Source organism: Manis pentadactyla, chromosome 5 (assembly GCF_030020395.1).
Source record: "Manis pentadactyla isolate mManPen7 chromosome 5, mManPen7.hap1, whole genome shotgun sequence".
Classification (NCBI taxonomy): domain Eukaryota; kingdom Metazoa; phylum Chordata; class Mammalia; order Pholidota; family Manidae; genus Manis; species Manis pentadactyla.
Window position 1 is genome coordinate 97,145,830 of NC_080023.1, and position 12,105 is coordinate 97,157,934.

The following is a 12,105-nucleotide window of genomic DNA, read 5'->3' on the forward strand; positions in this document are numbered from 1 at the left end:
CTCTATGTTCCAACTTAGTGGGTTGTGTTCTAATCAGTGCTGTGAGCAGAAATGTAGCTAACTTACCCTCAGAGTATTCAAGACCCAGAGTCTCTTCGTCTCACTCTTCCTTAAAATTTGCAATAATTTCTTCCCTATATTCTCTTTGGGAGAAAGGTACAATAAAGAAGCCACTGGGGTTACCTGTTGTCTGTAACACTTGTGGGTTTACACCCCTTTGCATAGTGGAGAGCTCTACAGAGCTGTGTCTGTAGTCTAGTTTTCCCTCCCAGGTTTCATATGTCCCACTGCTTTCTGGATAGTTCCACTTGGGTATTCCACAGAAATCTCAGTCATTATGTTCAAACATAAACTCTTCTTCTTAACTCCTCAGATCTGTTTTTCCATATGTGTTTCTTTTCTTGGTTAATTACATAATTATTCCTAGCCAACCTGAAAATCAGCCTAGAAAATCATTCTCTTCACCCCTCACTAAATCTTTGGTCCTAATACTGCATCCATTCCTTACTCTTCTCACCAGCACCTCATCCTCCTCTGTCTCTTCTCTCTTTTCTCCCCATCTCTTCTAAATGTCCTATAATAATCTGTCCCTGCACGAATCTCACTTTATTAAAGCCGTTTGATTTGTCTGCCTCCGTACTAGATGTGGATTTTTGCCTTGCTCTCTGTGTCTCAGTGTTAATTTGTCTAATTAACTGAATGAAAAATAAAGCAGCATATTTATTATCTTTTTAAGGTTGTAGATTACTATTAGTCTTCTTAATTGATTAAAAGAAATGAGTAATGACCACCTACTATGTCTCACAACCTGGGAAGAGAGAAAGTCTTACACATAAACTCACACTGTACAGGTGATGTGGTAAGTGACCTGGGAGAGCACGGCTCCTCTCACAGAGGAGAGCAACAGAGAATAGTATCCTTCCTCAAGGTTTTCATAAATAACTGATATGAGGAGGAAACTGGAGGCACCAGAAGGCAGGCTGAATGAAGAGCAGGTAAAGTGCTGAAGCTGATGGGAGATAAAGGGAGAAGGAGGTTAGGTTATGGCCACATTGTAAACTCTCTGAGGACAGGAATTTTTTTTCACGTACTCATCTGATAAGTCTCAAGTGCCTAGAAGAATGCCAGCTGAGGTATATAGTAGGTATCTGATAGTGTTTGCTGAATTAATGAATGAACTTTGAAACACACCTAACTCACAAGGACACTGTTTGATAAGCTATTTTTGATAGCCATGACCTTTTTTTTAACCTAGCAGAACTTTGGACATCTAGCTGACAGTAGATTGTTTAGGAAAGAATGTTCCAGGATCTTCAGATCTGTACACTAGACTCAGATGTGCAAAGAAAATATATGCCTCCTCTTCTGCATCTCTGTCCCTTCCCTCCACACCCACTTCGCTCACTCTATTGGAAATATACCTGCTCAAATCTCATTTTCCCCAACTCTGTATTTGTAATTTCTTTTTGTACCATAAGAAAGCTTCAGATGCCATTTTTGGACTGATTTTTCTTTTCTGGTAAGATTTTCATCTTTTTATACACAGTGGCGACTTTCCATAGTGCCTTAGTCTCCTGCCATGATCATATCCACGAGACATCCCGACTGTGTGTAGTTTCTTGAAGGTCCTAAGAACCCTGAAAGCTTTATTCTCTTCAAAGTCAAATCAGGGTTTCAAGTTTTGCTTACTTCTTTTCATTGTAACTGTAAGGCAAACATTAAAAGCTTTATCAAGAAAGGAAAAAGATACTGTGGAATCTCAGTGGAAATAAGTACACTCTTCTAGGTACTTATTTCATTTTCCTAAATATCCACTGTGTTAAAAAAAATGGCATCTTCGAGATTTTTAAAAATTAGAACCATCACCTTGACATTTATCACTTTATTGCATCTTCAGGTTAGTTGTGGCTTAACCCTCTGGATAATTTTGGCAATCACTTGAATATTCTGGAAAACTGAGAATTTGGTACTACATATAAAATATTTTTTGTGTGTTACTTCTCATTTATGTACTTGTTTTAACCAGCTTTTTTTGAAGCATCTAAAACCTATGAACAGAGTATAACTAAGAGAAGAATATCTTGGTGCAGAATGACTTTTTTCCCGCCTTTTCTCAATGTGGCTTTCATTTCTGTAATTAATCTGCATATTGTTTATCAGACATCCTGTCAGGGAAAATAATGGTAATTTTTATTTGGCAAAGCACTTTTGTGTATTTGATCCCATTTAATCTTCATAAAGTCCCTGTGAAATGTTACCAGCTACTTCAGAGATGTGAAAGCTGGGCTTCAGAGAGACTGGGCAACTAGATTGAGATCATGTAGCAAATTTTGGAATTGGGGTTTGAGCCAAATCCTTTGCCAACCAAACCAGTAAAAACAAATGGTTGGACACTTTCATTTTGAAAGGTAATTTTTGTATTTTCAATGGTATTTTTTGCTGTTTAATAAGTCTGTGTTAACTATCTTAGCAGTAGCCAAAGGTCACATTTGATGTCCCACAATATTTTAAAAACATTTTGTTGGAAAATGTTCATTATTATAGTACCTCATGGACTTTACAGAATGAATATGTCAATTCTCTGCAGCCCACCGGACCAGTGCGGAACATTCTTTATATCAGACACTTTAAAATGGGAAAAGAGGCCTATTGATGTTGGTGTTGGGAACAAGAAGAGAGGTCCCAGCACCCTCCCCCCTCTTCTGCCATCATCATTTCTGTGTAGGATTCTCTCACAGTCCAGGCATTCTTTGCCTCAGAATGATGGGCTTGACAAAGGATACAGTGTTATTGGTTTCTCAACTGGCTGGTCCCCTCTCAACGCTCCTATTTTGTGGGGAGAGAAAAGAGTAGGTTTGGGTCACAGGCTGCCATCGGGGCAGATGTGGTGCCAGCCACAGCGGCCAGGTCTGTCTTGTCCTGCGGGTCAGCCCAGATTCTGACGTCCTCAGCATTAGGCCTAGGATAGAGTTGGCCTGTGTCATCCAGCTGTTAGTTATTCTTTCATTGGTTCTGAAGTGATTATCTTTTTAGAATCTTCTTTTGTTTCTGGAGTTGGGACGTATTTTACATTGGCCACAAGTGACAGGAAGTTTCTGTTTGTTTTGGGGGGGTGCGCTAAACAAGTATATGCGGAGGGGTCACCCAGTGACTGTCTTTTCCAAAAGTCTCAGGATCTTGCCTTCCAGTCCTTTTAATATTTTCTTCCCTATCTTCCATTTATCAGTATCCATCATATCAAAATATTACCTAAAGTCATTCAAAATGTGACTCTTTGGGGAGCTACTGCTTTCCCAGTCTAGCTCTGGCACTTCCTTGGCTCCTCTCCAGCCGCGTCTCCTGTCTCAGGAGCCGGGCTCCTTCGCCATGAGCTGCCCCCCATGTGGGGGCGTGGGGAGCCAGGAGAACATACTTCTCAGCGCCTTATTCTTCTACAGCCTTACTCTCACACAAGGCATTTGGTGTGTGATTACTCTGGGAAAGGATCCCACAGTACTAGGCAACAAACCACTGTGTACCAGGCCATGACCATAAAAACAAAAGCAAATACATTAACATACAATATTTGATTATGATAAATATGTTACCCATAGTTCCTCAGTACACTACCTTTTCCCACTAAGGGATTAAGACAGTTGTGTAAGAAGATAAAATGATTGTTTTTATTGTGCAGTTGTCTTTTCAAAAGATGTGTGTGTGTGTGTGTGTGTGTGTGTATAATTATTTTATAGTAAAGTATAGGTATATATCTAACTTGATTTATTGTACAGGAATGGAATTCCTCATAGTAATATAGTGAGAGATGCACCAATAACGGTTACTGGTGACCTGCTCAATATCTGATCCATTACTGTGATAATTTTGCTTTTATTGCATTTTGAACATGACGAGTTCCTCCCCTAGACAACGAGCAGGAAAAACCATAGAGAACGCCTCTGGGTTTGGGCGTGTGATGGTAGTTGCAGCCTGGGAAATACTCTGCAGAGACCAGACATCCGTGCTCCATTCCTGCCGTGCCATCTAGTGGAACAGTGTGCATGCAGTGCTGCCCAATGCCACTTCTAAACTCGTGTAGTCTGTGAGATGAAATATTTGTCCTGTACACATTTGCACAAAAACCCACATCACCCATAAAAAGTGGCACTGCTAGTAATTGGCAGCTGATGAATTACAACAGAAAAGACTCCTTAAAAATTGTACTACATACAGGAATAACTAGTAAAATCCTCAGAATGAAAAATAATGAGAGAAATCTGAACTGCCGATATTAAAATGTATTATAAAATAACAGTAAAGAAAACTCTTTGGCACTGGCACAGGAATGACTAGATAGATCAGTGGAACAGAATAGAATTCAGAAGTTGACTGAGAGGGTGGCATTCAAATGAGGACGAGAGGAAATATTCAGTAGTTTTGAGAAGACTGCTAGTCACTTGGTTAAAAATAAAAATAGATCCCAGACTCATACTTTCCTCCAAATAAAAATTCTGGATTGTGAAAGGTTAAAAATTAAAGAAATGTAACTGTACAATTAATAAAAGAAAGTGTGGGTATTTAAAAGATAATCTCAAAGTGTGAAAATTTTGCTAAATAAGACAATAAGTCCAGAGGCCATTTAGGAAAAGACATTATATCCATCTAGCAAAACAAACAAACAATGTTGACAGAAAATTATAAAATAATTCTTAAAGATAATATTGCATTCAGTATTTTTTTAAGTTAAAATGAATTAAATGAAAATATATTGACGTCATCCAGTAGAGTATTATATAAACTAAAGAGAGAATAAGAACTGAAAATTTGAATTTGTTTCTCTGATTAACCATGTGAGGCTAAGCATCTTTCCACATTTAGGCCATTTGCTTTCTTTTTTTTAAGATATCAATCCTTTATTACATATATTGCAAATATTTCTGCATCTACTAATTGTTCTTTTGTTTTTTTAAGTGTGTTTCATACTCTAGACGTTTTATTGTTCTATAGTGAGAGGTGTCAGTCTTTTCCTTATGACCTCTGAGGTCTGAGGCTGGCTTAGGAAAGTCTTCTCAACCCAGATACAATAGAATTCTCTTTTTGGGTTTTCTGGAGGAACTTCATATATTTTAACACATTTTGATGTTTTAATCCTTCTATAATTTATGTTAGTGGAGGGATCTAACTGTATTATGTTTCTCTGAAACAGTAGTGGATGACCTCTTCCCCCACTGATGAAAATACTAAGTTCCCGTCTGCACAGTAGTCTTTGCCACCCTCATTGTCTCTCTTTTCCTAACATTGAAGACTTTTCTAGATGGCTCTAGAGTATAGAGTACATTTTAATATGGAGAAGGGAAAACTCTTTCTGTGTTCTTTTTCAAAATATTCTTGGCCTTCTTGTGCATGTTCTTTTCTAGGTTTTAGAATGTTAGACTCAGCTTTTCAAGTTCCATAACAGTCTTCGTGGAATATAGGTTAGGAATGCATTGAACGTGATTTTATGAAAAAAAATTATCATCTAAATAACACTGATATTTCTTTCTTGGCCCATGTTACATCTTTCTATTTATTCATCTTTTCTTTTTTGTCCTTCAATAAAGTTTTCTTCTTTTCTTCATGTACTTATTTTGTATATTTTGTTAGATTTACTCTACACTTAGATGTGTGTGATTTTTGTTGATATTGTAAATAAACTTGTTTTTTTTTTCAGTCCAATTTTTTAATTGATATTTCACTAGGGACTGGTGCATTCTAAAGCAACTTTATCTTTAATGGCATTAAGTTTCTGAAATTGGGATTTTTTTTTACACTGAACCCATTTATTATAAAGGTTATTTTTTTGTTGATGAGTTGTTATTAAGTCAGTTTGCACTTTATAATTGATAGGGTTTTGAATTCCAGAAAATACTACATGTGTGCAAGGAGGCAAGATACACCTGCAGCCCCAGCCCATTGGAAATCTAGGCATACTTTTCATGAAGTTCCAATTCCGCGTCTTCACCAGCAAATTCAATATCCCTTCAGTCTCCGGCTCCTGCAATTGTTCATGCTGCCTGAATGTTATCCTTTCTAGGCAAACCCAAACTCAGCTTCTGCTTTGTCCCCATAAAATATTAGCCACACACAGCATTTTGTGAATTTAGGCTGAAGATCAGAGATTGCAGGGAAGGGTTACATCCAGGAGCAGCCTGGTATCCCAGCTCACAGGCTCTACTCTGACTTCTTACTCTCTCCTTCCCCTTCAATCCAGGTAACAACATTTTGGAATCACCTCGGGGCCTCACTCTCACTTCCAAGCCAAGTGTAGTGTTACCTTCTTAAAATACTGAGTCCTCTTTCTGAAGGGGACCATAATGAATAAAATTTTCTCTATTCCCTTACGTATCAGTAAAGGCTATATACTTGAATATATTTTTGTAAATGGTTAATGACTAAGAGAAAAGCTAGAAAAATAGGTTTATGGATTTTATTTTATATCATGCAAAACAGGACAAACAGAAGAAGTATTTATTGCACAGAGTTAGTTGAAACTCAAAGACCTTTTAAGTCCTTGGAAAACAAAATTTAAATAAGGTTATTACTGTAAGGCTTAGTATACCTCAATGTAAACTTTTTGTAAATGGTATTGACTCTGAAAGTTTTATCTTTAGAGAATTGGGTAGTAGGTGATAAATTATTTGAAGACAAACCATAGGGATACAACACCATATGTATTCAAGTCATCCTACCACGTAGCATTTATATTTGTTTTAAGTACATCTAGCTTAGGACTCTACATAAAATAAAAATTTTAAATCAGTTTGCTCTAGAGTCTTACTTTGAATCCACAGATAAGACCATCATATTTTTCTTTCGCATATGTGATATATTCTTGGTAAATGTAGTAGAAAGAAGTTAAAAGCTTTAATCTAAAGTTAATGTAGTCTCTATTTTTTTATATATATTCATAAATAGAGATTCATGGAAAATGAAGTGTTTGGTAAGGTTTTCTTCCTTTCCAAATAGGTATTTTCCAAAAATAGTGTTTTCCTCACTCAGTAGCTAGAAGGGTGTACCTCCTCCCGTCATCACTCTCGGTCATTAGTGATACGATGTGGTCCCTTCTTCCCTGCTAAGATTGAGCTAGTTCATGTAGATCTCATTAAGTGATACAAAAAAAAGGGAAAAATCAAAAATAAAAATAAAAGAGAAGACATAGGGAGGCCTGATGTTCCCTCTAAATACTCAGTACTAAACTTGGTGGTAATGCCATTATGAGGATACTTCTTACTGTGCAGTTGCCCCCAAATCAGGTTATGCCAGAAAATGGCATGGGATGAAAAGACCTTGGGTGACAGAGTTATTGCAGTAATTCACCCTGAACCAGAGCCCTGCAGGGTGTGTGATGATAATTGTGACAGCTCACTCTGCACAGTATGAATACAGAGTGGGTCCATCCGCTCTATATATCCATAACATATCCATAGTGTAGTTTTCATGACTATCTTACAGCCATAGGTGTTGTCAATGGACAGCACATTTGTCTTCTTTACAGTGGAATGATGTGTCCTCAAAGTGCTGTGGCTTTATTAGTTTTCACATGGGGAACTGAAGCTCCTGTCTTTGACAAAGACTTATTCAAAGGGATAACTTGCTATAAAAACAAGCTTGTACCTAAAGAATAAAATAAAGCAAGAGGAGTAACCCTTAAAGTGAACTGCTTTCATTTGCAGTACAAATCAGCCATACCAGCAAAAATGTGTTAATGAGTCTCCCTACAAAATGATTAATTTCAGCAATTTTAGAGTTCCCCTAATTTTAGAGTTTAGCATTCTTGCACACAATGAGGAAGAGTAACCACTCAGAGATTTCCACAACTCCTGGATGCCTCACTACAGGGCATGTGTGATTTCTGTTCTGCGTGAACTGGAGAAATATTTAGAGAAATAGTAAAACTCATTAAGCCTATGGAAATTTGGAACTCTTAATTCCTTCTCTTTCTCAGTCATGTGATACAATATGGCTCTTCAGAGGTAAAAATTATCAGGCTTAGACCATGATAAAATCAGCCCACTACTAAAATGTAAATCTCTCTGGGTGGGGGCCATAGGTGGTAATTTTGTCATATATCCAACCCACATCTTTCACTTGCATTCTCATACAGATTTATCTCTGGCCATGTTTTAGACATCAGTTGCAATCTTTTTTTTACTTCTGTTTGAGATCTTAGTTCATTAACTACTAACTTTTTATTGTTGTCACTTACTGATCTTACCAAATTAACTATCTGCCCTCCTTATTTCAGTTAGCATTGTCAGATGAAATATTTGAAATGAAAGCAGTTATTTAAAGGAAACTACTATATCCTCTATTTTCTAATTGTTTGATTACCAGAGAGCTATTTTAAAGCTGGGCTCTTGATGACACTGATTATGAACTATCCTGGTCTCTCATAAAATTAACTGCCCTATTTTGATTTACAGGATCTCCAAAGGTGGGTAAACGGTGCTAATGAACATGGTTTTGTCCTGGTGTCTTTCGGAGCGGGTGTCAAGTATCTGTCTGAAGACATTGCTAACAAACTGGCTGGCGCTCTGGGAAGACTGCCCCAAAAGGTGATTTGGAGGTAAGGTACCAGTATGGATTGCTTCTGCACTGCTGAATTTCAGCAGCCCCTTGCGTAGCCTGCAGGTCCCAGGGAAGCACAGCACGCTAATTCCTGGCACGATTAGCAGAATGCCTCTGACTTTTCATCTTATTGCTTAGTGTATTGAAATCTAGGGATTACTTTATAAGACTCTGTGATGGATAAAGGGACATCTAGTCTACAGCATAGAAAGATGATGTGATGCAGAATGATTTATCCTTTTGGCAGATCATTTTTATGTCACCATCAGCTTTTTTTTTTCCTTTCTGTTATTCATTAACATTTAAAGAAATTTTTCTTGTAATTGCATGCATTTCTCTATACTCCTTCAAATCAGTGTTGGAATGAGGTAAACCATAATGAATGAATGAATGAATGAATGAATGAATAGGTAAAGTATTTCATGGAACATTTTGAGCTCCCACTATGTCTCCTTAATAAATGCTTTGGATTTCTTTTTTTCTGAGACCAGACCTTTAAAAACACAAAAGCTTGCCAGTTAGCTCTGTTTAAAACAGACCCATAGATGACCCCAGCTTCCTTCGGAAGGCACTGCCATCATGGGTCTGTCTTGGAATTTCCAATTCAGTGTGTTTGGACCTGAACACTTTATTTGTCGTATATTTATTTAGTACAGGCCACCACCATGGGGGCCTAGGAGTGGGGCAGGGAATGACATCGGCCCCCCAGCCTCAAGCCATTACAAGTAGGCTCTGAGTCATAGGAGTTTCTCCTTGATAACAACTGGGTAAGAATTAGCTCCCGCTTCTCTTGAGCTATGAAATAGATACATGTTCTATTCCAACCATTCAGACTTCTCCCTTTGCATTGCAGTCCTTTTGCATTTCCTCTATGAGGCATAATCCAGAAACTACCCCTTCTGCTTTACCTTAGGACAGGTTTTCTTCTCAGTCCAGACTTGTTTGCCATTCTCTCAGTTGTTCAGCACCTTTATGGTTTATCTTTCTTTCAGAGATCAAGGCAGGAACCAGTCTAATTATGTCCTTTGCATGGCAGAACTGCCATTTCTGGGGCCAAGCTAAAAAAGTGTATTTTTCTGCTTTCTTTCAATTTCACACCCTCCCTTAGACTCTAGGTGTCAAGGATTGGAGCTGTTGACTGCTCAGTGGTGGCCTGCCCTGGTCCTTCATGGTCATCTCCTGAGTACTGATAGAGAATGACTTTCTGCTATAGGTTTATTTGATTGCTTTTTCCCCCCATCTCTGTGTATAGGTAAGAAGAGCTGAAGGAAAATAGGTCTGCACACTATAAGCAAGGTGTTTCTTATTTATCCCTCAGTCAATGCAAATGATTGATGAAAAAGAAAATCAAATTTTAGTTGTTACTGAAGCCTTATTTCCTTCTTAAGATATTAACAGAAGATCATGTAACATTTATTTTAAATCAAACAGTTTAACCAGAGAGTTCATGCCAAGAGTAAAGATTAATATTTGAAAGATCCCATTGTCTGGTTTTCAGGTTTTCTGGAACCAAACCAAAGAATCTAGGAAACAACACTAAGCTCATAGAATGGTTACCACAAAATGACCTGCTTGGTAAGTCAGGGATGTGTGGGTTGGCTTTTTTATTTTAATTATGTACATGTGATTTTTATTTTGAATGGTTTGTATAATATGCATGTCATTTGTAATAGAGCGGCTATGTGATCTAATATCTCAAGTCTCAAATTTCAGATCAAGAAATTGAATCTTTATTTATTGGAAAGTAATTTGTAAAGTATAATCCTTTGGGCCCATAAATTAAAACTGTTAGATCAGTCACCAATTTTAGTTTTCCGGAAAATATACTTCATAAACTATATAAATTAGTAGTGAGGAAAGTTACACCTAATTAGGCTAATCAACTAAAAGTAGTAAAATTAAAACAGCAAAAAACATAGATTTGTGTGAAAGTGTTGCAGAAAGTGTGAAAACCAAGCAGTCAGTTTTCATTTTATTTGGGTCATCTGTCTAGATTTCCCCTTGAATCACTAGGCATTTTTTAAACACTTTACTTCTTTTGATTTATTAATTTCTTGGGATCCTGAGCCTCAACTCAAAATTAAAATAACAATTATGTATATCTTTTAAGATCTTTCAGTCTGAATAATTTAACTCTTCAGTAAGCACAGATAGTAAAAAATGTAAATTGTTCTAGTAATTAAATTTGTAGGAAAATAAAATGCCATATTATCTTTTAAGATATTATTTATTAAGGAAATTATATAAACATCATTGATTTTGACAATACTGACCATTGTCTGTTAAATAATACTAAAATGTAACAGATTATATAAAAGTGGATTTAAATTTTAAAATATATTCTTAAAAATAGGGTTTTGAAAGTATTTTTTAGAAGCTAAAATGAACCCTCCAAAGAACCAGCAAATTGTATTTCATAAATGAAAACCAGTAAGAAATTGTCTTTATATGTGTAATTCCTTTTCACCTAATTCATAAAAAATATTATTTAATAAATGATCAACCTGAGGAAAAAACAGGGCTATTTACCTTTCTCGATATTTGTATTATTTTTTCCTTTTCTTATTTATGTCTTGACTATTATAACTTCACACATCCCAGAAGGTAGGTAAGAAGCAGGAGACTAAAATAAGATATCTTGACCATGAGCTGCCTCAGTTGAACAGTGTGGCGCAGCTGTTTGGGAGCCTTGAGACTGTCCTGTGAGGCCCTCTGCAGTTGTCCACAGCCAAAGGCCCTCCTCACCTTCATTATCTCTTCTGGGTTTCTCAGAACCTCAGCTCTCTACCTTTCCCAAGATTAGTGTCCTTTTTAACTCTAGGCATCACCTTTGTGGGTCTCTTTTGGCTTCTCACTATGACCAGAAGATTCTTCTAGGCTGGGAGGTAGGAACCAAATCAGCATCTCTCCCTCCCTTCTTGCCATGGTCCCCCAGTCATTTGCTCTCCATGTGCCAGCTCTGCTTTATTTTTCCCTGCTGGTCTTGCTGGTAAGGTTTTGTTCAGAGAAAGGGTTTGCTGCTAAAAAGAAAGTTGAAATCTAGTGGGAGAGTAAATTCCTTAGCTGGGCTGAGTTGAAAAGCCACCTGTGGTTATAGGTGAGAGATGCTGAGTGACCGACCCCACCAGACATCGGGATGTGGGTGCCCTGGAGCCCCACTGTGACTGAGGTTCACCCACAGAGTCCGTTTTGTACTTGGAGTGTTTATGTTTAAAAGACAATATATTTTTGCAAGCTTTAATTCCATTCTGGTCATGTAACATACTTCCTAAGTTTAACTTTCTTTGTCTTACACTTCTTTTGCCATCTTTCCATCCCTTTTATGAAATGCAGGCTGCTCATGAAGAGATCTGGGTTTTGAAATGCCTCATTATTTTTGATAAATTATCTTTTATCAAAGATAATTTATCATTTCTTTTATCCCCATAACAACTAGATGTTACATGATGTTCCACCTCATACAACTCATTTTATAAGTGTCTGTCCCAACTTGTTTGTCTACCTAATATGTGAAATTAGACC

The 12,105-nt window shown here is 37.2% G+C and overlaps 1 protein-coding gene across 3 annotated transcripts in view; it reads left to right on the forward strand.

Annotated features, from left to right (window-relative positions):
- The window catches only part of UGT8 (UDP glycosyltransferase 8), an 84,586-nt gene that overhangs the window by 64,309 nt on the left and 8,172 nt on the right, over positions 1 to 12,105 (forward strand). For all 3 annotated transcript variants that reach the window (XM_036920793.2, XM_036920794.2, XM_036920792.2), the window contains 2 exons: positions 8,439 to 8,581; positions 10,082 to 10,158. In XM_036920793.2, the coding sequence (XP_036776688.1) occupies positions 8,439 to 8,581; positions 10,082 to 10,158 (220 nt within the window). The remainder of the gene's footprint in view (positions 1 to 8,438; positions 8,582 to 10,081; positions 10,159 to 12,105) is intronic.